The 24879-nt window shown below is 37.4% G+C and overlaps 1 protein-coding gene across 2 annotated transcripts in view; it reads left to right on the top strand.

Annotated features, from left to right (window-relative positions):
* The first annotated feature begins 2853 nt into the window (after window positions 1-2853).
* The window catches only part of LOC114655771 (E3 ubiquitin-protein ligase RNF43), a 477555-nt gene continuing 455529 nt past the window's right edge, over window positions 2854-24879 (top strand). For both annotated transcript variants that reach the window (XR_007935634.1, XM_028806995.2), the window contains exon 1: window positions 2854-4545. Coding sequence is in view for 1 of the 2 variants with exons in the window: in XM_028806995.2 (XP_028662828.1) it covers window positions 4306-4545 (240 nt within the window). In the remaining variant the exon portion in view is untranslated. The remainder of the gene's footprint in view (window positions 4546-24879) is intronic.

Raw genomic sequence — 24879 nt, 5'->3', positions numbered from 1 at the left:
TGGCCAGTTTAAAATGATCCACATTGCTCCTTTTTAACCTTTCTTCATATTCTTGTATGCTTTTTAATGTGTGCTGAGTTTTTATATTGTGGGAGAATCCATAATCATCAACTCAGACCTACATTTTTTACACTGTGTAACACCTTTTTCTCTCTAAAATACCTTGGTAATCCTCTGATTTCATGATTCCTGGGATATTGTCAAGGCCTCCAGTACCAGAGGCACCAAAACAGCCCCACAATGTTATGGATCCTTCAGCATGCTTCATTTTGCCATCTCTAAACAAATTGCTGGTGTGCATTGCCAAAAAGTATAGTTTGGTTTCGTCCATCTACAGAACATTTTCCCAGAAGGATTGTGGTTTGTCCAGGTACTCTCTGGCAAAAAGCAGTCGTTCCTTTTGATTTCTTTTCTTCAGCAGTGGGGTCCTCCTTGGCCTGGTCCATAAAGCCCTTCTTGGTTTATAGTGCGGTGTATGGGACATGTCGAAATCATGACTCCAGATTGTTCTAGCTCAGCCTTTAGATGTTTTATGTGGTGTCTTTTCCACCATTTGCACAAACCTTTGAAAACTTCTATCATCAATTTTGTTCTTTCTTCCATGACCAGGAAGGTTTTTGACAGTTCAGTGTATAGCAAACTTCTTATTAACGTTGTGCACTGTTGAAACAGGAATACCAAGGTCTTTGGAGATGGCCTTATATCCTTTAGTAGCCTTGTTTTTGATGATAATAGCATTTCTGATGTTCTCCAAGAGCTCCCTTGTCTTTACCATTGGGAAAAAGGAACAGGGAATAAAATGAGGCTTTTTAAAGCACTAATCCTTCATTGGCTAATTCAAGTCATGTGGACAAAGACAATTTATTGCAGGTTTGTCTAATTTCCAATTTATTCCAGATGTTTTAAATGTAATAATTTTTTCACATTGATTTAAAGGGTATCAATATCAGTGTCTTGGCAATCTTTCAGTTCTTCTAGTTGTTTTCATCCTACGGTTTATTAAAAATGTTTCATCATTTGCTGTTCTGTACCAAACATGAGTGTCTGTAGACCATAGCTGTTTCATTAGATATTTTTTCCCCTGGAGATATTCTACATGTTGTACTTAAAGTTCATGGGTGTCAATAATGATGCCCAGGACTGTAAACTTGTTTGATTTGGTGGGCCTCTCTTGAAGTGATGTTACCAGCCCAGCACACCACAGTGTAGAAAATTGCACTGGCCATCATAGAGTTGTAGAAGATGTGATAGTTGTCACTGCTCACATTAAAGGGACACAGTCTCCTAAGTAAAAAAATGCCTAGCCTGACCTTTCTTGTATAGTTCATCTGTGTTCCAAGACAGTCCAACCTGTCATTAATGTGGACCCCTAAGTACCTGTAGGAGTGCACCACCTCAATATCCTACACTTTCTGTATCAAGAAACATATTGTTCAATGTCAAAAGGAAGATTGTAATCATTAGTTTTATACACTGCCTGGCCAAAAAAAAAGTCGCCACCTGGATTTAACTAAACAAATAGGTACGAACCTCCTATTGGATAATTACTGCATGGGCGATTATCTTTCACCTGGCAACAAGTTATTTAACCCCAACTGGTGCAATGAGTTGCTTCTCATTTCTTAAATAACCATGTCGAAAGACACATCTCATGGTTGTGGAAAAGATGTTAGTCTGTTTGAGAAGGGTCAAATCATTGGCATGCATCAAGCAGAGAAAACATCTAAGGAGATTGCAGAAACTACTAAAATAGGGTTAAGAACTGTCCAACGCATTATTAAAAACTGGAAGGATAGTGGGGACCCATCATCTTCGAGGAAGAAATGTGGCCGGAAAAAAATCCTGAATGATCATGATCGGCGATCACTTAAACGTTTGGTGAAATCAAATCGAAGAAAAATAACAGTAGAACTCAGGTCTATGTTTAACAGTGAAAGTAAGAGCATTTCCACATGCACAATGCGAAGGGAACTCAAGGGATTGGGACTGAACAGCTGTGTAGCCGTAAGAAAACCACTAATCAGTGAGGCAAACCGGAAAAAAAGGCTTCAATTTGCCAGGGAGCATAAAGATTGGACTATGGAGCAATGGAAGAAGGTCATGTGGTCTGATGAGTCCAGATTTACCCTGTTCCAGAGTGATGGGCGCATCAGGGTAAGAAGAGAGGCAGATGAAGTGATGCACCCATCATGCAAGATCTTGGTGAAAAATTAATGCAACACTGGATGGAACTAAATCTTGTGACATTGCAGAAGCTTATCGAAACAATCCCACAGCGAATGCGTGCCGTAATCAAAGCTAAAGGCGGTCCAACGAAATATTAGAGTGTGTGACTTTTTTTTTTGGTGGCGACTTTTTTTTGGCCAGGCAGTGTATAATGCCTTTCATATAAAACACACAAGTACCCTACTTTTAACATTGCAATTATTTGCAGCAAGTCCCTTTTTTCCCTGTAACCGCTGTAATAACAACCAAAAAGAAGAGCAGACAGAATTGAGGTAACTTGCTCCCAATTATCAGTTAAAGTGTGTACTATTGGGACTTGAACCTGTGACCAAGAGATGTAAAGTTCATCTGCTTAGCCACGAAAACCCACCTATTAAATTGGAGTCACGCCTGCCAGCCACCTCCCAAATGTTTTAGGCTCTGAAGGTTTTGTTAGGTCCCTCTCATAATACTTCGTTTTCTGTATCACAAATGAGCTGAACAAGATGAGCGGAGGTGTACTTACCAGCAGGTGGAGCCGGCGTTTGTCTCTGGTCTGCAGCGGCTGCTCCACCCTCACTGAGACAGTCAGCAGGTAGACACAGTGATCCCAGGGGAGGGAGGCAGAGAGCTACACACTGCAATCTGCTGCCTTCCTCTTTCAATAACTTTTTTTTCCCTTCAAAAACTACATTCAGTCGTCTTGGATCTGTCTGGAAAGGGAAACTTTACAAATGTTGCTGAACTGAGATATAGTCTCTTACAAACGTCTTCCAGTTTACGCATTCTCTTACAGTAAGTTCACACGAGAAGATTTCTTTGGAGAAATTAGCTCGTTTTGCTTCTTTGGAAACCTGACCTGGAATTCATACCCTGGAAGAAACAGGCGTGCTGTTTGAAGATTAAAGAAGGTGAAGGGGTGCTGGAGGTGGAACCACATCTTTCCGTGGGAAGAAATTAGAAAGTGTCTAATCGCGTTGAAATTCCTGGGGGATTATATGTTTCATCATTTTCTGCCTAATTCTACGGCTTTTTTGGTTACTGTTGCACTTCTGTAGTGCCTGCGTATCTGTCTGTTAGAGAGATATTAACGAAGTGGAGACGAGGGGAGGCAGGGGAAGATATTTTGTCTTTGCAAATTAAATAAATAAATACGGTAGTGCTCGCAATGGCTACGAGCACGAAGTCTAATGCCTGAAGACAAACGATTTTTATTTGGGAGTATTAATGCATTCGATGAAGGAGGGAGTCGCTTTGGGAAAGTACTGAAACTTTCCGATTCCAGCGTGGTTTCAGCGCAGAGGATTTGTTCGCAAGCCCAGAAGAGCGTTGGACACGCCACCGATTTCTTCTCGCATTTCTGCTCTCGCTGAATATCTTTCTGTGTCTTGAGGATTCATGGGGGAAAAGTACAGTGCTGCCGGAGCCTTGACCGTCTCGGCGTGTGTCACGCAGAAAAAGCCCGAGAGCGGTTCTGTAATGTTTCAGCGCCCCGGCTGATTCCCACCGTTTCCCGAAAGCCCGGGGGGCGGGCTGGAGGGCAAGTGGCGCAACGCGGAGATCAAACGCACCGAACTCTCAGGATTGCGGTCGCCCTGGAGCAGCAAAGGACAGCGGCACTGATCTCACGGGGAAGGCGGATTCTCACAATGCGGCGCCAACGATTGGGGGTGCCGCGATAACGAGCTGCTCGGCACCGGGGCACACGCGCTCGTTACCGGCGTCGCAGTGGTAATGTCACCGTCCTGGTGTGACACTTCGCCTCCACAGCTACTAAACCGCGACTTGCCGATGTACTCCATTTGAGTGAACGTGTGACAGATTACCTGCACAAGTGACCAACAATTCATTAAAAAAAAAACCTGGATTTGACTTTCGTGGAGGAAACGAGTTTCAACTCGATCGATATCTGCCCTCAAGCCACGTGCACGACACGACCACTTTTGGATACAATTATCAAATTGTGCCTTTCCACAAGTTGCATTGCAACTTTTACTTTACTTTTGGTTTACTCTGGAACTTTTTTTTTTGGTCGGAGGCTAACTGGAGTACGCTGTCGGCTTCGCTGTGCACCATGTGCGGCCGGGGCCCGCCTCTGCAATGACCGGTCCGCAGCGGCCACTGGCCGGGCTCTGGCCGTGGCTGCTAATGGCGGCCCTTCAGGTAGTGCTCGGGCAGACCGGGCTGGAGCTGGCGGCTGCCGAGTCGGAGCGCTCCCCGCAGAAGGCTGTCCTCAAGGTGACACTGCTGAGAGCTGAGCGGGCGGGGGAGTCGCTCACCTTGGAGGGGGTGTTCGCGGGGGCCAGTGAGACGGGTCCAGCCCAAGGCCAGCTCATGCAGGTAAGGGGGCGTGGGCCGGGGAGGTCATTTTGTACTCTTGATGTACAGTAGTTAAGAGAAGGAACTCCAGGTGAAAATGTGGAGCACTGATGACAATTTACTCTCCGACTGCAACAAAAGTATAAGATCCTGGCATTAAAAGTCCATTTAATTAAAGCTGGTTCACTCAAGGCAGGAATGGGGCCATGCATTGATTATTAAATCAGTTAAACACATTTACAAACTGCACTGGTCAAACAGCCCAAGATATTTTACATAAAAGTTTGTCTGGCTCAATGATCTTCAAAACATGGTTCAAGAAAGAAATATACTACAGACAGCTGGTGCCAGGCCAGAGACGAAACTGGAACATGTATGGAGCGTCCCAAATGTAAACTGTAGAGTTTACAGTTCTTCAGATTTCTTTGCTCTGTTTAGATTTTCTGTATCCTGTTTATTTTGTTTAGTTGAATAAATGTTGGACTGTTTGGATCAATTTTAGCATTATGGTATATATCAGATCCCAAAATTTGGGGTTACAAGTTAGGTTAGATATACTTTTATTATCCCAGAAGGAAATTTTGTTTGTTGTTTTAGTTGTTTAGGAAATCATAATCCATATTTCATATTTTTCTTTCCGGAGTCACTCTTTGTAAAGCATTTGCATTTGAGAGCAACAAAAAACTGGTTTATCTTCCAATTATGTAGACTGGAATAAGACATCCTCTTTAAACTTTGAATATAAGTTTTCAAAACTTGTTCTGTACATTTCGGCAGTTTTTCACAATAAAAATACTGCGAATTTCTGTTCCCGTTTTCATAGCAGCAGTCAGTGAGAGATTGTACCATAAACTTGTACTTTTCAGTGTGAATCCTAAAGGACTGACCAATGCCTCGTTTATCCAAAAGGGCAATTAAAGTCAATACAATTAAACAGCCAGCTCTATCTCCTTTCCAACTGGAAGTGTGCAACAACTTTAAACTTTCATTTGATTTCTTTGAGTCTTTTTTAAAGATTGAAAATCAGAAAATGAATGTTTGTCTCGACAGAACTGTCGGAAACGTCCGCACAGTTCACCAGCTTTGTGCCCAGGAGAATAAAATTCAGGTGGCATTGGTGATTTCTTTTTTTTTAAACTTTAAATTATGGTCCAACAAGCCACGTTGCAGATTCACAGATTTTGTTTACGATTTTGGGGAACTGAACTTGGTATAGACCAAATAGTGCAGTAATCTGGTTTTGTTTAGCTGCCTGCCAAGTTTAATCACATACTTCTAAATAGAAAACCAGGCTGTAGGTTGTATGTCAGTGCTGTACAGTCTTGCAGAGTGATGCAGACGATTACCTTTCCCACACCACAGTGCAGCAAAGTGTGATTGGTTATTAAGATGTCACTTACCTTCTGGATGATAACCAAGTGCAGTTTTGTATAACTTGACTCCTTCACGAACAGTGACTTCCCTATATGTTGCAAACTTGGGTTTTTCTACTAGTATGTACAGCGGAATATTAACCTCACAACCATTCTGTTGCTTATCTTGTAACTGGCTCATCATGCTTTAGCCTTGTTACCCTATCCACGTCAGAATATCAAAAGCAGGACATCTGTGCTGAACTGATGTGTTGTGCTGTTAAACAAATCCTGTTCGTGGAATCAGTATAATTGGATTTCTTTGGCATAGTTGCTGCCTTTACCATAAAATATTGTAAATAAAAATGTGAAATATTTTGATTTAGGTTTTAAACAGACTTCAATCCATTTTACACTAAACTGGTGGTTATCAATCTGGGGGCCACAGAGTGTTCTTGGGATGCTGGTTGAAAGGATTATGACAGTAAAGGAGGCCTGATCACATTTATAAAGCTGCTCCTATAGTCATTTCTGTAATGCAGAAGTTTTCTTGGTGATGCATCAGGCAGTGTCACGTTAAAGAAAAAATCGCCAAAAGCACCTCTGTTCACAAACAGAACTGCGTATCGCTGCTCATCACTTGAGTTAGAATGGCATAGTCACCCAATCTCCCCATCACTTTTGTTATTTGCAGGTCATCTTTAAATATTTAAGAAAGGAAACACTCAAAAGGTGCATAGTCTTGAGCAAGTGAACCACAACAAATGATAAAAGTGTGGAAACTAAATAAATGCTTGTGTGTTAAAAGTACAATATGAATATCTTGTGAAGTTTGTTGTAAAATGAAACCCACACAAATAGTTACTTCTAAGATTCCAAGTAATGAGACAAGGCAAGTCATCTAATTACATAAGCATTTCTGTTAACCATAAGGATTGGCCACTCCATCTCCCCAGGAACAGAGGCTAAGACTATTGGCTTTAGTAAATCATCTTTATAGACCCATACATTTTCTGTTTTTCACATTATTCAAATACCAGAAAGGCTTTGGTTCTCGTAATTTGTTTATATTCACACTTTTCCGTCTCTGCTCAACCTTAGCCAGTTGGTAATTTCAGACCTAATAATTGTGTGAAGGTAACCTTGTGGTGCTTCAGTGATTTCTGTAACGCAGATTAGGTATTTCCTCACAGTGTAGGCCTCATCATTTACAAAGGGATTGAAATTTTGAATTTATAGCACCTGTTTTAACTTATCATTCAAGAGGCATATTCTGTAACAATGGTGTAAAAGATACAGTTGCAGAGAACAACAACATTGTTACATTGAAAATAAAAGAAACAAACCCAAAATGTAGATAGGGTAAGAGGAAGAAACATGGAAAAGTACTTACAGAGAAAGATGCAAATTTACTAGTGAGATAAGAGATGGCAATGATAAGAACTGAACATGATTCCTTTTAACACTTGTACTATTTCATTGATATATTAACTTCTTTTGGGTCTCATTTTCAAACTGGAAGTAAACATATATATTGTATGACTTGTCTCCATGAGCGGAATACTCTGATGGCAGGGAAAAGGAAACAACATGCATGGTTTAGCAAGCTAAGAATTTCATTGTCATTATAAACTGTTTTTCTTGCATTGTAACCATTTATTGATTCTAGTACTGCATTTTCAAAAACAAATGTTCTGTTTTTTCTTGTATGATACCACCCTGTCACTTGGTATGTCTACTTTCCTTTTGTTTTAGGTAAAAACAAATTGTATAATTCAACTGTTTTGTTCTGATTATTTAATGTGTTTGGGGTAATTTCTAAAGATGATAAACCAAATCTTGACAAATGACATTAAAAAAACACATTTTATCACCATGTCATTAGTGCACATAAAGCATGCAGAAAATCTGTTTTTGTGACCAGAGTTTTTATGTTCCTGGCTGGGAATTGTTAAAGTTATAGACTGAAATTGTCAAAGCCAAATCATAGTCTGTAGTCAAATCCCAGTGCAATTCAGTCCAGTTTTTGGAAGATGTAGTTCTGTCATTTATATTTCTGCATTTCAATTTGAAAAGTGCTATAAAGAGATTGGGATGTTAATTACAAAAATCAGCAGCTGGATAACTATTTGCCTAATAATAATTTAAAAGGTTCACTTAAATTTTGTATTAAAACTGAGAGAATTCTACTTTATTTTTGACTTACTAATAAGAAGCCACCCCATACAAGATTAATTCCAGCCTTGCCGTCTGAGAAACTAAGTTGAATTAAACAGGTTTGAAAATGGTGTGTTGAATATATGAGGCTAGTCTGTTCTTTCACATGTTTAGTCACAATTGCATGATGACATAGTGAAATGATATTTGCAGATCATTTGATACCTTGGTTAATTACTGCAGTGGAGTGTAAGCCACGAGGCTGCTGATTAGATCCCCGGTACTGGCTCACAGTGTAAGGTTACTGAATATACCAGTGCACTGTTGAGCTGTTATGGTATTGTGATTCGAAAGGTGCTTTGCATAAACTTCTACTTAAATAAAATAACACAAATGTAATCAATGTGTTGTGTTACCCCAACAACTGTTGAATCAGAGTACCTGGTTAGTACTTCTGTCATTAAGACAGCAATTTAATTAATGTGGGTGAAGCCTAATCACAGAGCATTTCAGAAGATTGCATTCCAAATGAGGAGAATTTCTGCTAATAACTTATATTTTAACTATTCTGTTTTTTTTGTTCAGAATTTGGTTAGGGCAATGAAAAGTGAAACATCATGTAGTTTGTGTTCAGATATTCTGTCAGTGGTAATTGAAGGTTGTAGAGTGTAATCTTTTGGGCAAAAATTAAACTCCTTTTGTGAAGAAAGGGTTGGATAGATATTTATTAGAACAAATACGTTTCAGGAAGACAATGATTTTTCTGGTTTGTGTGACGTATTCTTACCTTAGAATTATGAAAATAGAAAATAACCTGTGTTGTGTCTGGAAGCCATTTTTTTTAATAATGAAATAAATTCTATGCAAGAGTTCCAAGGATGTTGTATTTATAAATCACTTAAAAGAACGAAAAATAGGCAAAACAATCAGTACTGGGCCATTTTGTTAATTTCTTCCTGAAGACAAGTTCAGGGTCAACCAAGTAAAACCAAGAATCCAGTGATCATTTACAGTGTCCAGTTGAAGTTGAACCGCGAGAATTTAAAGAGAGGGGGTTTGATGCTTTGGCTGATCTCCAGCTGCGAGTTTCAAGTAAAAGAAGCTTGTGTACAGGTCGCCCAGCAGGGCTTGCCTGTTGAGACAGGTTTTTTTTTTTTTCCTCCTCACTGCTCTTTACTTTTGCATTTTTGTCCTGGGGGAGAATCCAGGTAATTCTGAAATACAGAGGCTTTTTTTACTTAAAATTCACACCCTCTGAAAGATTCTCAAAGAGAAGCAATTATTTTTAACCAACCTATTTTCAGAGTTACTCATCAGCGTTAAAGGATATTATGCTGGCACAGCTCACAAAAGTATTTTTTTGATGTTTTGTGTTTCATCATTAGGGTTAGCTGTTGTGTTTTTAAGAGCATCACTGTGTGGGGGTGTGGCGAGGGTGAATAGGTGCTTGGAGGCACTTGCCTCAATTGTAAGAAAGCATTTATGTGGCTCTGTGTGCTGAGAAGCGCCTCAGTGGACCATGCTGCATAATTGTCATGCTAATTAGTTGCATCTAATATGTAATTCTTTACCACTATGACCCCAGTGAATCTTGGGTGATATTCAGTGGCCATTTATTTTATCTGTAGTCTTTTAGTGTCACAGAGCTATATTAAACAAATTGAGATAATAATTTGCATATGTGTTATATCTTGGTGATTAGTTTAAGATGACTTTTACTGTTCTCCCCCTAGTAGTTTATTACCGGCCTGAGGCTTATCCTTTCCACTGTTTTCTCTTGGTCTTGTAATATTCTCTTTTCTCTAATAAACTGAACATTGCTGTTATTTCTTTCTTTTTTTTGTAATAGTCTCAGTTCATTATCAGTTGACCACCCTCACTGTTTCGCAGCGCCCACTTGTATTAAAGAAAGTGGGCACTGCTTTTTACACCTTCACTACAGGAAGAAGATGTCAGATTGTTAATTTAATGTTTAACTGTCTAGTTCCAACAGACAGTACTTTAGACAAACTTAAAGCTTTCTTTTGCTGGAAGGAAGCATAAAATCTCTGGCCAATAAATAAACCCTTACTCTGTTCTTGGAACGTGTTTTGTCATCTCAATGTCTAATAGCCGCTATTCATTCTTGAAACCACATCAAAGCGTTTTTAAGAATGGTTGTCCTGCAACTGTTAAAAAAAAAAATAATTTCATTAAGTAATACATTTTAGACTACACTCTTTGTCATTGTTTCTGTAGTTTTACTGAAGATTAACATTTGCTCTTAGGTAAATGTAAACAGAGTTACTTTCTTAAGTGCAGCTTCACAGATCATGCAGAGTTTAAAAAAAAAATGAAAGAGTGGTTGAGAAGACTAAATTTAATTTGTTCACTGTTGTCTAGTGACAGTACTATCATATGCTTAAAAATTCAGTTTTTAACTCAGGTCATTTATCTTAAGTGTTAGATTCAGCTGTGTTTTGCATTATTTGAAAAGGAGCAGACTTATCTTTGAGCAAAAACTGGTTAGAAAGCCTTCAGTAGCATAATACTTAGTGTGCCTATGATCTGGCTGTAAGCACAAGTATCACATGACATTCTGACATTTCATTTATATTCAGACTGGCTGGCAATGTAGCCATAGGGGTTTGCTTCAGATGAAAGAGCTATAGACAGGGGGTTTCTCCAAAGTACTGCTCCAAAGAGATTAATTGAAGAAAATAGAATAAACATGTTTTGAAATGTTTAAAGTCTGTAAATTTTCACTATTGGTGCGTGTGTTTATGTTTTGCATTATAATCAAAGAAAAACAATTCCTGGAAAGTAGATGGATGAGGAAATATAAACTTTGTTTAAAGCCGACATAATATTATGAGTTCTTTTCGGAGGTTCAGTTGTAATTTTAGCCCCTATTTTTTTTTCCATTCTTTCATGGTACATAAAACATCAGACAGAGAAGACTTTTTGTTTGCATGGTCCAAACACCTGTGTTCCTTATTTCTCTTCACTGAATTTTGTGCATTGTACTTATGGATGGGCATCCATTGGTTACCAGCTGTCATGCACACAGGGCATGCCTCTATGACATAAGACAAAATCCAACTTTGTTTGCTTTTTTTGGGGCAAGCATGGACTAGTTGGAACAGGTCGTTGGATATGTCAGACTATTTGACAGATGGTCATGGGTGCATGCCACAACTGCACTTGACTTGCTAAGATTATCTAAGTGAAGTCTACAACTGTAAATAGCAGCAAAAGACGTGTAATGTATCATGACCTTAACCATACTTGTTTCCTTTCTTGCTTCTTCTTTTTAAAAATTTGAAAGGGTTAAATATCATGCTTGTCTTTTATCTCAGATTTAAATGCAAGACTTCATAATATTGTATATGTGCTACCAGCAGTACATAGGTGTAGGAGTATAAATATATTTTGCCAAGATATACAATCTTCTAACCTCCAAAAAGTAAATGTTTAAATGTATCTATTTCTTTATTGTCCTGTGAAACATTCAGTGGTTGATTCATGTATTGGTAAAACTTAGAAGTGGTTGAAAAGCCAATTGATTTCAGACGAAATTCTTCTTGTGGTAAGAATTACAAGAAAAATATCTTATCAGAGTGCTAAAATGTATTGGAAAACTAGAAAACACAGTAATAACCTCACTAAGTGTAATTGGGTGCATAATTGTCTTAAGCACAAAAAACAGCATAGATTATCTTGCAGAAAATTTGTGGGATTTGTGATAACAAAGTTAATTTAAATTACATTTAAATAATAAGTTACAGCTGACACTGAAGTCAATAAATTAGGAAATAACCTTAAGCAAGCAAAATCAACACAGGTTGATTAGGACAAAGCTTAGATTTAAGCAGGTGCTGTATGTGTCAAATGATTTTAGGTCCTTAAATTTTCAGAATTGACTGCTTCATGACCTCTATTGTCCCTTGTGTGTGTGTGTGTGCGCCTTGTGGTGGGCTGGCGCCATGCCTGGGATTTGTTCCTGCCTTGTGCCCTGTGCTGGCTGGGATTGGCTCCAGCATATCCCCGTGACCCTGCGTTAGGATATAGCTGGTTGGATAATGACTGACTGACTCCTCTTGGAATACTTTTTGCTTGACTAGTTTGCATGTTCTCCCCGTGTCTGCGTGGGTTTCCTCCGGGCGCTCCGGTTTCCTCCCACAGTCCAAAGACATGCTGGTTAGGTGGATTGGCGATTCTAAATTGGCCCTAGTGTGTGCTTGGTGTGTGGGTGTGTTTGTGTGTGTCCTGCGGTGGGTTGGCACCCTGCCCGGGATTGGTTCCTGCCTTGTGCCCTGTGTTGGCTGGGATTGGCTCCAGCAGATCCCCGTGACCCTGTGTTCGGATTCAGCGGGTTGGAAAATGGATGGATGGATGGATAGTTATATATATTTATTGTTTACATTCTTTCTTATTGCTTTACTGATGACATAATCTGCTGATCCTATTCCATTATGTTCTGTAGCTGTGCAAAAGTGGTCAGAACAGAATACTTTTCCTTTTACATTGTTTATAAATTTATTATATATTACTTTGGTTTAAATGATGTAAAACACAAACCTTCTAAAAAGCAAGCAGTGCTTCTGGAGAAAACTTCAATTTTATAAAAAAAAAAAAAAATATTTATTAGTTTAATGCAGTTCTTCTTTTTTGGTGTTGTACATGTGGGGGACACCCAATATTCATAATAATATTGCATCATATTAGTGTTTGTAAAATCCAAAGCTTTAATCAGCATTAGTATTAATCCAAGAAAGAACAGAAAAAATATCTGCATAATTTATATAAGTGAATTATATATATACAGTATATATTATATTTTCATATATTCGTGCCTTTAGACTTTATTTTCTTGCGTATTTTGTTGAAGTTGAGCGATATCAAAAATATGCTAAAATCACAAAGTTTTTTGCTGATTAAGTTGCTAATGATGAAAAATTATTTTACTTTTTTGTGATAATTTTATTGCAAAATTGGCTAATCACAAAATTAAAAGGATATTATTTATAACCAAATAATAATAGTAAAAATGAAACAAATCAACACCCCACCATGCCCCATTCACAAATTCCAAAAAGCTCAAAACCAAAACATGACCACTCCCAGCCCACCCAAATATGAAAACAAATGTGCAATATGTATCATCACAACATGCTAAACAAATTCCTCAACCACAAATTACAACTGTTTAAAAAAAATCGGAAATTATAAAATTGATGAGCTATGAATAAGGAGACTATTTTCTAGTAAAACCCTAATCTGGCCAGGTGCTTTTTCATGGGTATGCAAGGTTTTAACAGATGCTTCATTAATATGTGCTGCAGAGAGTTTTAAATTAATAAGGATTACAAAATGAAGTTAACCAATAACCGGAACTAAAGGAACATGTGACCCAAAACTTACCCCATGTTTACTGTAGTGATGGCTAAGAAAAATGTTTAATGTTATGTTTTCATGCAGAATAGAGATAACAAAGTTTCTCTAATAGGTGTGGTGACCAATGCTGAATAGCAGCAAATAGTATCAAAAGGTCCTCACGTTATTTGTGTTGCAGAGTTGCCATGTGAAGCCATCCAGTTGCATGCTGACAGCCACACGGACACGCATATTTTTACTAAAATATTGTTAAATATACCACTTCTGGAAAACTTTCTCATGAATGGAAAGAAAAAAATTGGATGCCGTATTCCAGCCTATTTAAATGCAGGCCACATGCATCCCAGAAGCAACCTCCGAGTGGCCCAGCCTGTGGTCCTACCAGAAACTCGGAGAATATCCCAAGAAAAAACATATTTTGCGAGTCTTCAGAAATTCCTACAGTAGTATAGACCATGAATATAATACTCTGCATAGCCTAGCAACATTCAACCCACAATGCAGCATGTTGTTGTGTGTCCGCAAGTGGTGGTATTAGTCTATGATACTGTGACGGCCTATCGAAGGAGCCACTTCCCTGGGGGAATCTCTTCTGCTCTTTTACCACTTGATCCCTTCTCACCCTGATACTGTCACTCAGCTCTCTCTAGGGAGGTTCCCTCAGTGTGCCATAGATGTTGTGTTAGTTACTGTTATTACTTGTAACGGGTTTGTGCACTGTTAGTGTTGATAGTGCTGATATTTTTATTTCATTCTGTTTGATGTAACTGGATAACATATTTATGCAATGGCGCAATCGTGGCACTGCTGGCTCGCATTAATAAGATCATAGGTTTGCACCTTGCGTGGTGCGCAAAGTGTTTTAAGTAGTGAGAATAATGCCATGTAAATATAAAGAATTATTATAATATGTTCAAAATATTTATTTCAAAAGAGAAAGAAATGTTATTGCTAATATTGTGCACTATTTTGGTTTTATGCACTTTGAGATGTGTATAGGTCAGATATGACAAAAATGTTTATTTTTTTTTTATTACAAAAGTGGAAAAAAAGTATTGCCTACCTCAAATTCTGTTAGGTTGTAAATTTTGTATTTTTTTTATACACTTTTTGATGTGCCCGTGTCAGATATGACCAGATTTAAAGGGAAACAATGAATAAACATTACTTACAATACATTAATTTGTATTGGTTTAAAATTTATCATTACCTGCTGCTTACTGGCTGCTGAAAATGTCTGACCCAGCTAAACTTCTTAGTTTGAAAATCTGGCCCAACTAATTCAAATGATTCCTATCATATTAACAACAATTTAGAGACAATAGTCAGTTGTGGCTGTAGTTCGTTTTCTTGCCAGGGCACAAAATGCACATGAAGGGTATTTCATGAGGAAAGCAATGACCAAAAAATACATACTGTATATGGTCTGTTGTCTGTCTGTGATCCTTAGTTGGCAACAGGAAATGGTGGTTGTCCATGCAACCAATCCGCTGCTGTAGGTACTGCATATCCATGCTCTCAGTCCATGGCAACTGTCCTTACCTGATCATGGTCAAGGCAGTGGCTCTTAAAGTCTTGCATCTCAAAAACATAATACTACATTCTGTATTATCAATGTGTTTGAAAGGAATACAGGCCTTAGTGTTCATCACTATACTAAGTGTGCAAAGTGTGCTATATGTAGTCCACATTTTTTTTTCAGTGGAGACAGTGCTAACAGCAGTAATCTGTACAGTGATTTGGAAACATTATATTTTGAAGATAGAACAGTGTCCCTGTACATTTATTTTAATTTTTAGTGTTATTCTATCTAAACATCTTAGTTCTTCATAATGAGCTGCTCCATAATCTCTCCAGTTTTTGAGTTGTCTGTATTCTGAAGCACCCTCTGCACAGATGTTGAACTGATGTGAACATACTTGCCCAAATGTTTTGAAATGGAGGACGTTGAATTCGTTGTACATAATGGAGGGCATCAGTATCCTTGCTTCCTTTGTACAATGCTACCTTCAACTTAGTTGAATGCATTGTGTGACAATAAATTCTAGTTAGCTTGTCCTGCATTGGATGCAACAACCACACATTTTTTTGCTTGCTATGGATGGAACATGCTGCACCATGCTTGCTTCTAATATACACAACAAGTGCCAACTTGCTAGTCTACCCTATAAGGAAAAAATTCTGCTCTAAATCTAAATGCTGTGCACAAACACTTTAATTTTATACTGTTTGCTTTTTAAAGCAATGGACATTAACATGATGTTTATGAAATTCTATTGTATGACATTACAGAGTCAAATCCCCAGCCCTCCAACTATGATGCAACATCTCAAGTTCAGAACCCTTGAGTTAAGTGCTCCTTTGAATTTTTTATGTTTCTGTTATGAGTTAATTAAAGTTCAAGTCTGCAAAAAAAGCCAGACATGTCCATACAGTCCATGTGCATTGTCACAGATCTAGCAGCAGCAAACCAGTCAATATTAGTATGCCACAAATGAAGGATGTTTTGTCACTCGACTTTGGAGACAAACTAGGATTTCTTGGTATTCCTGTTCAGTGATTGCATTTCTTGCTCCACCATAGTGTTATAATTACTGCTGTTGAGAGTATCAACTATACTGTAGTGCTACACAAAATAGGATTATTTACAAATTATCATATGCGTGTGTGTGTGTGTATATATATATATATATATATATATATATATATATAATAAATATATAAATTTATAAATGACCAGTGACAAATCACTAAAATTATCAAGGTTCAAAGAGTAAAATCAGGTACATTTAGACCTGTATGTAAGCTTGCTATAAATTTACCCTCATAATTTTTTTTTGATCACTTAAAGCTTGGATGATATTCTCCATAGAAATCAATTGAAGATGGATGTCTCCTTGTTTCAAAGGTTGTGTCTGTTTACAGCATAAGCAAGTTGCAGCTTCACTTCTGACTGTGAATTTTGCTTGCGGTGTACTTATCAGTCTAAGAAAATCTAACCAGATCCTGGAGTTCTCCCATGAGGATGCAATTTCACAGTCATTGCACATGCCCCATTGTAATGCCTTCTCTGACAATAGTCATCACATTGAAGACTTTGTTTTTTGAGCTGAGTACAACCTAAACATAGATGGCAAAGCAATAAGCATATAAGGCAATGTTTCTTAAACTATGGGAGTTTGTCATGGGTTGCCATACGATTGTATAGTAAAATTAGCTGCAAGCATTAATTCTTTGACAAGTATTATATTTATAAATCTATTTAACACACTGTTTATTGTGGTAGTATATAATCTCAGACATATAAACAACGCTGTTGATGCCTCACAAAGAGCTTTAATTTCTGGTGTACGAAAATATTACACACATTCTTCATAATGCCAACCTGTGAAACTGTCAAAATGAGATGACTGACAAGAAAAGACACAAATAAGAAAGCAGGAGAGAGGTGTGAAAATCACAGACAAGCATGTGAGGTGAGGAGGCTGCTATATCAGTTTGAAATGTCAAAATGAAAAAAACTGGTGAGGGACTTGGACAAGGATGTGACAATATTCATGGAGTTGTTGGGGGTGAATCAGTAAGGTAAGGGAATGGATAGTGCTGTGACAGTCTTTTATGCTAAACACAGATTCATTGATCATGTACAACTGGTCAGTGCCTCATAGCATGTTTGCCATTATGGTATACATTCATTCTAAATTTGTAATTGAGGCGTAAATAAGATTTTGTATTATGTTTAATGTGCCTCGGCAAGGATGAATTCCTTCCTTTAACACTATATTAAAGTGTTTTATTAATTAAAATCTACTAATAGTCTGAAGGACAGGTTTCAATGAATTTTAGCAGGCTTCACTACCTCTGACCAAAGAAATCTTACTACCAGCAGGATATTTAACAGGGGTGATTTTAATTCAACTTTAGTAAAGGGATGCACTGCCAAAATGTGTGGAGCAAAAATGATAGCTCTAGGATATCTGATTTAGTTATGTTGTGGAAAATGAGGAATCGAACCACAATTTTAAAGAGTAGAGTAGCAAAAAGCCCAATGATAAAGTTACCACCTTGAAGGGAAACACCCTGCTTATTCCAGGGACAAGTGGGTAGAGCGTGTTTAAATTGGTAAACTGACATCGCACCAGTAAAGGTGGGGAATGATGTGATGAAATTAAAACAGGGACCTGTATTTATTTTAAGAGTAGCTAAACAAGACCAAAAGGACAATTTTAACCTTAGACCATTATATATATATATATATATATATATATATATATATATATATATATAATTATATAATATTAGGGCTGTCAGATCAACCATTGCTATTTAAATATAATTTGAAGTTATTTAAAAAAAAAAAAGTTCTTATTCAAAGGCACAATCTGACATTCAATTTATAAAAAATGGTTGTTTGTTTTACCTGTTCTAATTTTGTCATTGAGTTTCTCCTGACATAAAATGCAAAGCTGCAGTATTTTACAAAACTGTTTTTGCACTTCATATCCACAATTTCATTTGGGTAGTTTATTGTCTTCTTCAGTAAAACTTACAGCCAGATCCCTTCATAAAATTTCCCACTATTCTGCACTTTGATCTACAATTGTACTCTTAGCGGTTTTTCTATCCACTTCTCTGATGCCTTAAAAGAATTATTTTGCATCTGATTCTGTACCATACACTCTTAAACCTGAGATCCCTGACTGTATAATGGTAAGACCTTCTCATTTACGTGAATGGAAAATAACTCCTAATTCTGATTTTCCTTTTGTCACAACACTTAAAATCACCATATATTAATGCTAAACATACACAAATTCTTCAAAATTTTAATACAACTGAAAAAGTGACTTGGGACATAGAAATCTTGCACCACCAAGTCAGAAATATCATTACAGATCCTCGTGGACAGAATGCAGACTTGGGTGATCTTATCAATTGAAGGATAATTGAAATAAATGTAAGGTTTAACACATCGGAAATAAAAATATTACATATGATAATACAGAGTGGAACATGAAAAGTACTGTGGTCACTGTTATGCAACATGCTGAGTCCCACAGTTAGTCTCCATCTTACATGGCTACTGATTTTAACACATAATGCCTAAAAATGAGATATAATTAAAGGTATTCAGACCGTGTTTAATAAAAAATGTAGAAAAAAATTAGACAGATTGTGCACATTCTACATTGACACTGTGTCGATCCTGCTTTTTCGGGAGAGACCACAGGTGCCGAATCTCTCTTTATTTTGAATTGTGTGATAAAAACAATTCCCTTCTGCTTTTCTGTTCAACACCTCCAAAATAACTAAACAAGTTTGCTTTTGACCTGCCTAACCTCTTACCTGCTCTTTCACTTTGCTCACTATTGTCAGCCTATTGCAGTGTTACTGACCGACCTGTATTCTCCCAGATTCTTGTCAGGACAACAAGTCATGAAAGCAGCCACAAAAAGGAGCATAAATATTTACAAGCCACATGTGCTAGCACCGTCCTTCACTATATTATTATATGTTTACATTTTTTTTTTTTAATAACTCGCAGCACTTCTTCAAAATATGCGTTCATGACAATGTTGCAACACTCCCGTTAGTAGCACTCAACTAGTGTCCTCTGCTACAAATATATTTTGATGTCATGTGTCTTGCTGCTGTGCAGACGGCTGTGAGGAATGGAAAGCAGGATTGTGGTGGAACCCAAGGGAAAGCACTTTTTGTCAAGGCACAGGCCCTCCATAAGAAGAATTGATTTTTAAATATACAGAATGGCCATCCTGGAATTAATTATTTAATTTCATTTTGAGTTGTCTTCTACACCAGGGGTAGGCAACGTCGGTCCTGGAGTGCCACAGTATGTGCAGGTTTTTGTTCCAACCCAGTTCCTTAACGAGAACTCAATTATTGCTGATGAAGCACATATTGCTTAAGTGACATTTTAATGCTTCATTTTAGTGGTCTCGCTTGTTAAGGTTCTCCAACCTTAATTGCTTATTTCAATCTTAAACTGCTGCATTCAGTGTTTTAATTGCTCCTTATTAGCAATAAGATGTAAAAGACAAAGCAGCCAGCAGTTCTCCAGCTAGCTTTTTTCCAATTACATCTGTGTGTGTTCATCATGCACGGTTTGATATAATAAAACACTTAATAGAAAAATGTGACAGACTGAAAATGATCTGTTTTAGGCTTCAAATCATTTGGATGATATCCTTGGAAAGGAAAAAAATCTACGATATAAAAGCCTTACATTGCACAGACTAACAAGCCATAAAATTAAATAAGGTCTGAGATTGGCAATGATTGGTTTCTAATTAAGCAATTGGGTTGGAATGAAAACCTGTAGCCACTGCGGCTCACCAGGACCGACATTGCCTACCCCTGTTTTACATCTTATTGCTAATAAGGAGCAATTAAAACACTGAATGCAGCAGTTTAAGATTGAAATAAGCAATTAAGGTTGGAGAACCTTAACAAGCGAGACCACTAAAATGAAGCATTAAAATGTCACTTAAGCAATATGTGCTTCATCAGCAATAATTGAGTTCTCGTTAAGGAACTGGGTTGGAACAAAAACCTGCACATACTGTGGCACTCCAGGACCGACATTGCCTACCCCTGTTCTACACCTTGCTTGTCTAATTAACCCAACCTGAGCACCTGTACCTTTAAAGCTCTGTGCACATGCCTGATTTTATATATGCTAGACATTAACAAATTCTTCCAAATTTTAATATACCGGAAAAAGTGACTTGGGGACAGAGAAATCTTGCATCACCAGATCAGAAATATCATTACAGATCCTTGTGAACATTAGTGGTTATGTAAAGAAACAGTCATGGCGAAATGTTTTGAGAATGACACAAGTACTGGTTTTCACAATGTTTGCTGCTTCAGTATTTTTAGATCTTTTTGTCAGATGTTTCCAGGGTATACTGAAGTACAATTAGAAGCATTTCATAGGTTTCAAAGGCTTTTATTGAAAATTATGTTAAGTCTATGCAAAGAGTCAATATTTGCAGTGTTGGCCCTTCTTTTTCAAGACCTCTGCAATTCACTGTGGCATGCTGTCAATCAACTTCTGGGCCAAATCCTGACTGATGGCAGCCCATTATTCCATAATCAATGCTTGGAGTTTGTCAGAGTTTGTGGGATTTTGTTTGTCCACCTGCCTTTTGAGGATTAACTACAAGGTCTCAGTGGGATTAAGGACTAGGGAGTTTCCTGGCCATGGACCCAAAATTTAGATGTTTTGATGGCATGGTGCTCCATCATGCTGGAAAAGGCATTGTTCATCACCAAACTGTTCTTGGATGATTGGTTGAAGTTGCTCTAAGAGGATCTTTTGGTACCATTCTTTATTCATGGCTGTGTGCTTAGGCAGAATTGTGGGTGAGCCCACTCCCTTGGCTGAGAAGCAACCCTACACATGAATGGTCTTGGGATGCTTTACTGTTGGCATGACACAGGACTGGTGGTAGCGCTCACCTTTTCTAATCCAGACAATCTTTTTTTCTGGATACCCCAAACAATCGAAAATGGGATTTATCAGTGAGAATGACTTACCACAATCCTAAGCAGTCCAGTCTCTCTACCTTTTGTGGAATATCAGTCTGTCCCTGATGTTTTTCTTGAACAGAAGTGGCTTCTTTGTTGCCCTTCTTGACAACTGGCCATCCTCCAAAAGTCTTTGCCTCACTGTGCATGCAGATGCACTCGCATGTGCCCGCTGCCATTCCTGAACAAGCTTTGCACTGGTGGTGCCCTGATCCCGCAGCTTAATCAACTTTAGGAGACGATCCTGGCACTTTCTGGACTTTCTTGGGCGCCCTGAAGCCTTCTTCACAACAATTGAATCTCTCTATTCTAACTCAGTCAGCATGACAGAGTGATCTTCAGTCTTGTCCTTGTCAACACTCTCATCTGTGTTAATGAGAGGATCACTGAAATGATGTCAGCAGGTCCTTTTGTGGTAAGGCTGAAATGCAGTGGAAATGAATTTTTTGGGATTAACTTAATTTCATGGCAAAGAGGGACTTTGCAGTTAATTGCAGTTCATCTGATCACTCTTCATAACATTCTGGAGTATATGCAAATTGCCATCATAAAAACTGAGGCAGCAAACTTTGTTAAAATTAATATTTGTTTCATTCTCAAAACTTTTGGCGATGACTGTACATCCTATGAGAAAGACTTGACTTAAAGAGTCAGTTGTCCCTGCTATTGATACCAAAGTCAAAATTTTAGTACCAATCCCATACTAATTCTATTAACATAATTTCTCCAAAGTGAAACAGAAAGGTCTAATGAATTTCTTAGAAGTGTAAGACAAGCCAACTTGAAATATTGTTGGACTGACTTGTACTTTTGTGTGCCTTTCAGGTGACATCCTTTTACGAAAGTTCTTTGTGTTCTCTTTATTTCTTTGCTCTTAGTAGTTTCTGATTAATGTCCTTTTTTTAACAATTATCAATTTTAACATTAGATGTAATCTGGCATCTGGCTTGTTTCTAGAAATTTATAAATGGATTTTAATTTGATGAAATGGTGCTATTGAGTATTAAATCATCTACACTGCCTTTTGGATGAGCTGCAAACTTGGGAGAAGTCACAGGAAGAGAAAAAGGATCAGAAAGCAATCTCATCTCTGCAACATCTAAAATGTACGAGACTCTGAGGAACATAAAATAGGGTTTTCAGCTGGTAGTACTGTGCCTAAGAAGCCCTGTTATACTTTATTGGAGCAGCAGCTCATACAAAGATGGAAAGGGCAAAGCAAAGGTCAGGAGTGAGGATAAAAGTATGGTAGAAAGGGATTACAAGCTTGTTACAATTAAAACTAAAATGTGCAATCCAGACATTGAAATACTGCTGTTGGAATTTGTCCATATTACTATTGTTAGGTGTAACCATATGGGAGACAAACACTATCACAAGTTAAGTTAAGTTTAGAGTTGCATTGTAAACCTTTAAAATGATTAAATCAGATTAAATCAGCTTAATTGAATTTTTCTTAAGAAAAACTGATGTGTATTTATGGCTCAAAATAATAAAAACATGAAATGTTTTTTACCATGTTTGTTGACAGACAGAAACTGCCCTCCCCCTTCATCTGAATTTGTAAATAAGTCAAAATCTTGAACCAACTTTCAGCCAAAGCCAAAGTGAGATTTCATTTTAATTTAGTCCTTCATTGAAAGTATAAGTAGAACTAAAAATCACAAGTTAGGACATTGCATATTTGGGATTAAAATGGAGATCACAGTATTTACTAATTTGAATTTAAGAATTGTCAGGAAGCACACGCCTTTTTTTCCCCTTAATGTTCAGTTTAATTTATTTCAGTATAGTGGTCTTCACTGAGTACAGGCTCAGAGTACTTGCACACAATTCCAGCTGTAATGCTATAAACCGTACACCATTGACAAGCATGAACACACAGATTAAGTTATACCTGTAGTAAAACAGAGCAGATACCTACCTAATTAACATAAAACTATGAAATTGTAAGTGCATTAATGTTATAACTGAGATATGGCCAGTTGAGAAACTCCTACCCAATGCATTTCTGGGGAAAATCTTTGCAGGTGTATACACTAATTTTTTAAAAAAGGAACAATCTAAGTCAGAGAGAAGCACAGTTTTGGTGACTTAGCAAAACTAGTTCCTACTCTCTCATGGGCATTCTACAACATAAGCATTCCTTTTTCTCAATTTAATAAGAAGGTTAAATCTTGGCATCCAAGACTCCCACTAACTCTATGTCACTTCCATGAGGCAGGACTAATAATAATACTTCTGAAAATAAGACCCTCAGTTGTGTTCAAGTGTGGCACTTGAAATGTTTCTGGCATACAGGAGAATATCTGCAAGCTAATGGCTTTATAAGAAATAAAATCATCTATTAAAAGTGAGTCCCACATATTACCTTGTTTATATATCACTAGCGAAATTATCTGGCATTGCCCAAAAGTGTTCATATAATTGGTTAAGATAAGAAAGCAAATGTTAGTGTTTTTTAAAAGTGACTCATTAGTAATTGCTTTTTGTGCATGAATCCATAAATGCCTTAATTCCTCGTTGAGGTGGAACCATGTGTAATGCTAATGCTACTTTGTATTTCCTGGTTTAGTGTGGTTTCATGAAGATATATTTAATCTCAAATTAATAAACTGAATGATGGGAGGGGTATTGGGGTTCATAGATATCACTGCACTTCTTTGTATTCCATAGTGTTGTAAAAGTGAATCAAAGCTGATTCATTCAATGTTGGTTTTAATTTACTACAAATTACAATGCTGAATTGACATGACACAAAAAATGCCTCATCATATAATGGACTTGAATGAATATCTACCATTAAGAAACAGTAAAAGTTACTAACACTGTCCTTAGTTGTTCTCTTTCTACGTTTTTCTTAACACAGACTTGATTTGAATAAAAAAAATCACGTTTCCTTCTGTTTCACCATGGCTTATCTCTATTGCAGTTAGTAATAATAAGCAGGAGTACAATGCCAAAACCATACATTTTTGAAAAGCCAAAGCTTTGATATAAAATGGTGTGTCATCAGTTCATTTTAGAATATTGCCACATGGTACAGTACATATGGAATGAAATTCCTATCTGTATGTTTGACAAATGTAGAGCATGCACAGTGTCCTTGTCCAGCAGTGCAATTGTGTATCCCTTGTGTATAATATGGCATCACAAAATAATATTTAATTAACAATACAACCGAGTTTTCTTTCACATAGTTTTGAGAAGTTGACTCATCAAAAAGGAGTTTTTGTCCACAGAACTGACGCTTTTTTTCTATCCTTCTGAGTAAACTCTGGAGACTGTTGTGCATGAAAATTCTTTGGAATCAGCAATTACAGAAATACTCGAACCACTTTATATGGTACCCGCAATCATGCCATGGTTGAAATAATAATAATAATAATAATTCATTTTATTTATTTGTAGGAGCCTTTCTAAACACTCAAGGACACCGAACAATAGATAAAACACACATTATAAACAAAACTAAAATACAATATTTAAAATCAGACAGAGAAATTGTAGTCAAAGAGAAAAAGCAGTCTTAAACAAATGAGTTTTAAGTTTAGATTTAAAAAGTGAGAATGAATCAATTTTTCTAAGCTCAGATGGTAGTGAGTTCCAGAGCTGGGGAGCAGAGCAACTGAATGCTCTGCTCCCCATGGTGGTAAGACGGACGAAAGGGACAGTCAAGTGGATGGAGGAAGAGGATCTAAGGGTGCGGGAGGAAATGGCAACATGAAGGATGTCGGACAGATATGGAGGGGCAAGGTTGTGGATAGCCTTAAGTTAACAGAAGAATTTTGAATTGAATGCAGAACATAAATGGAAGAAATTTAAGAAAATGTGAAGAAAACCAGGATTTCATTTCTGTTATGTAGTCAATAAGCGAAGAAGGTGGAAAAGAAGAAGTAGGTTTGCTGGTGAGGTACAG

Source organism: Erpetoichthys calabaricus, chromosome 8, assembly GCF_900747795.2.
Source record: "Erpetoichthys calabaricus chromosome 8, fErpCal1.3, whole genome shotgun sequence".
In the NCBI taxonomy this organism is placed as follows: domain Eukaryota; kingdom Metazoa; phylum Chordata; class Cladistia; order Polypteriformes; family Polypteridae; genus Erpetoichthys; species Erpetoichthys calabaricus.
This window is presented reverse-complemented; position numbering and strand designations above follow the sequence as displayed.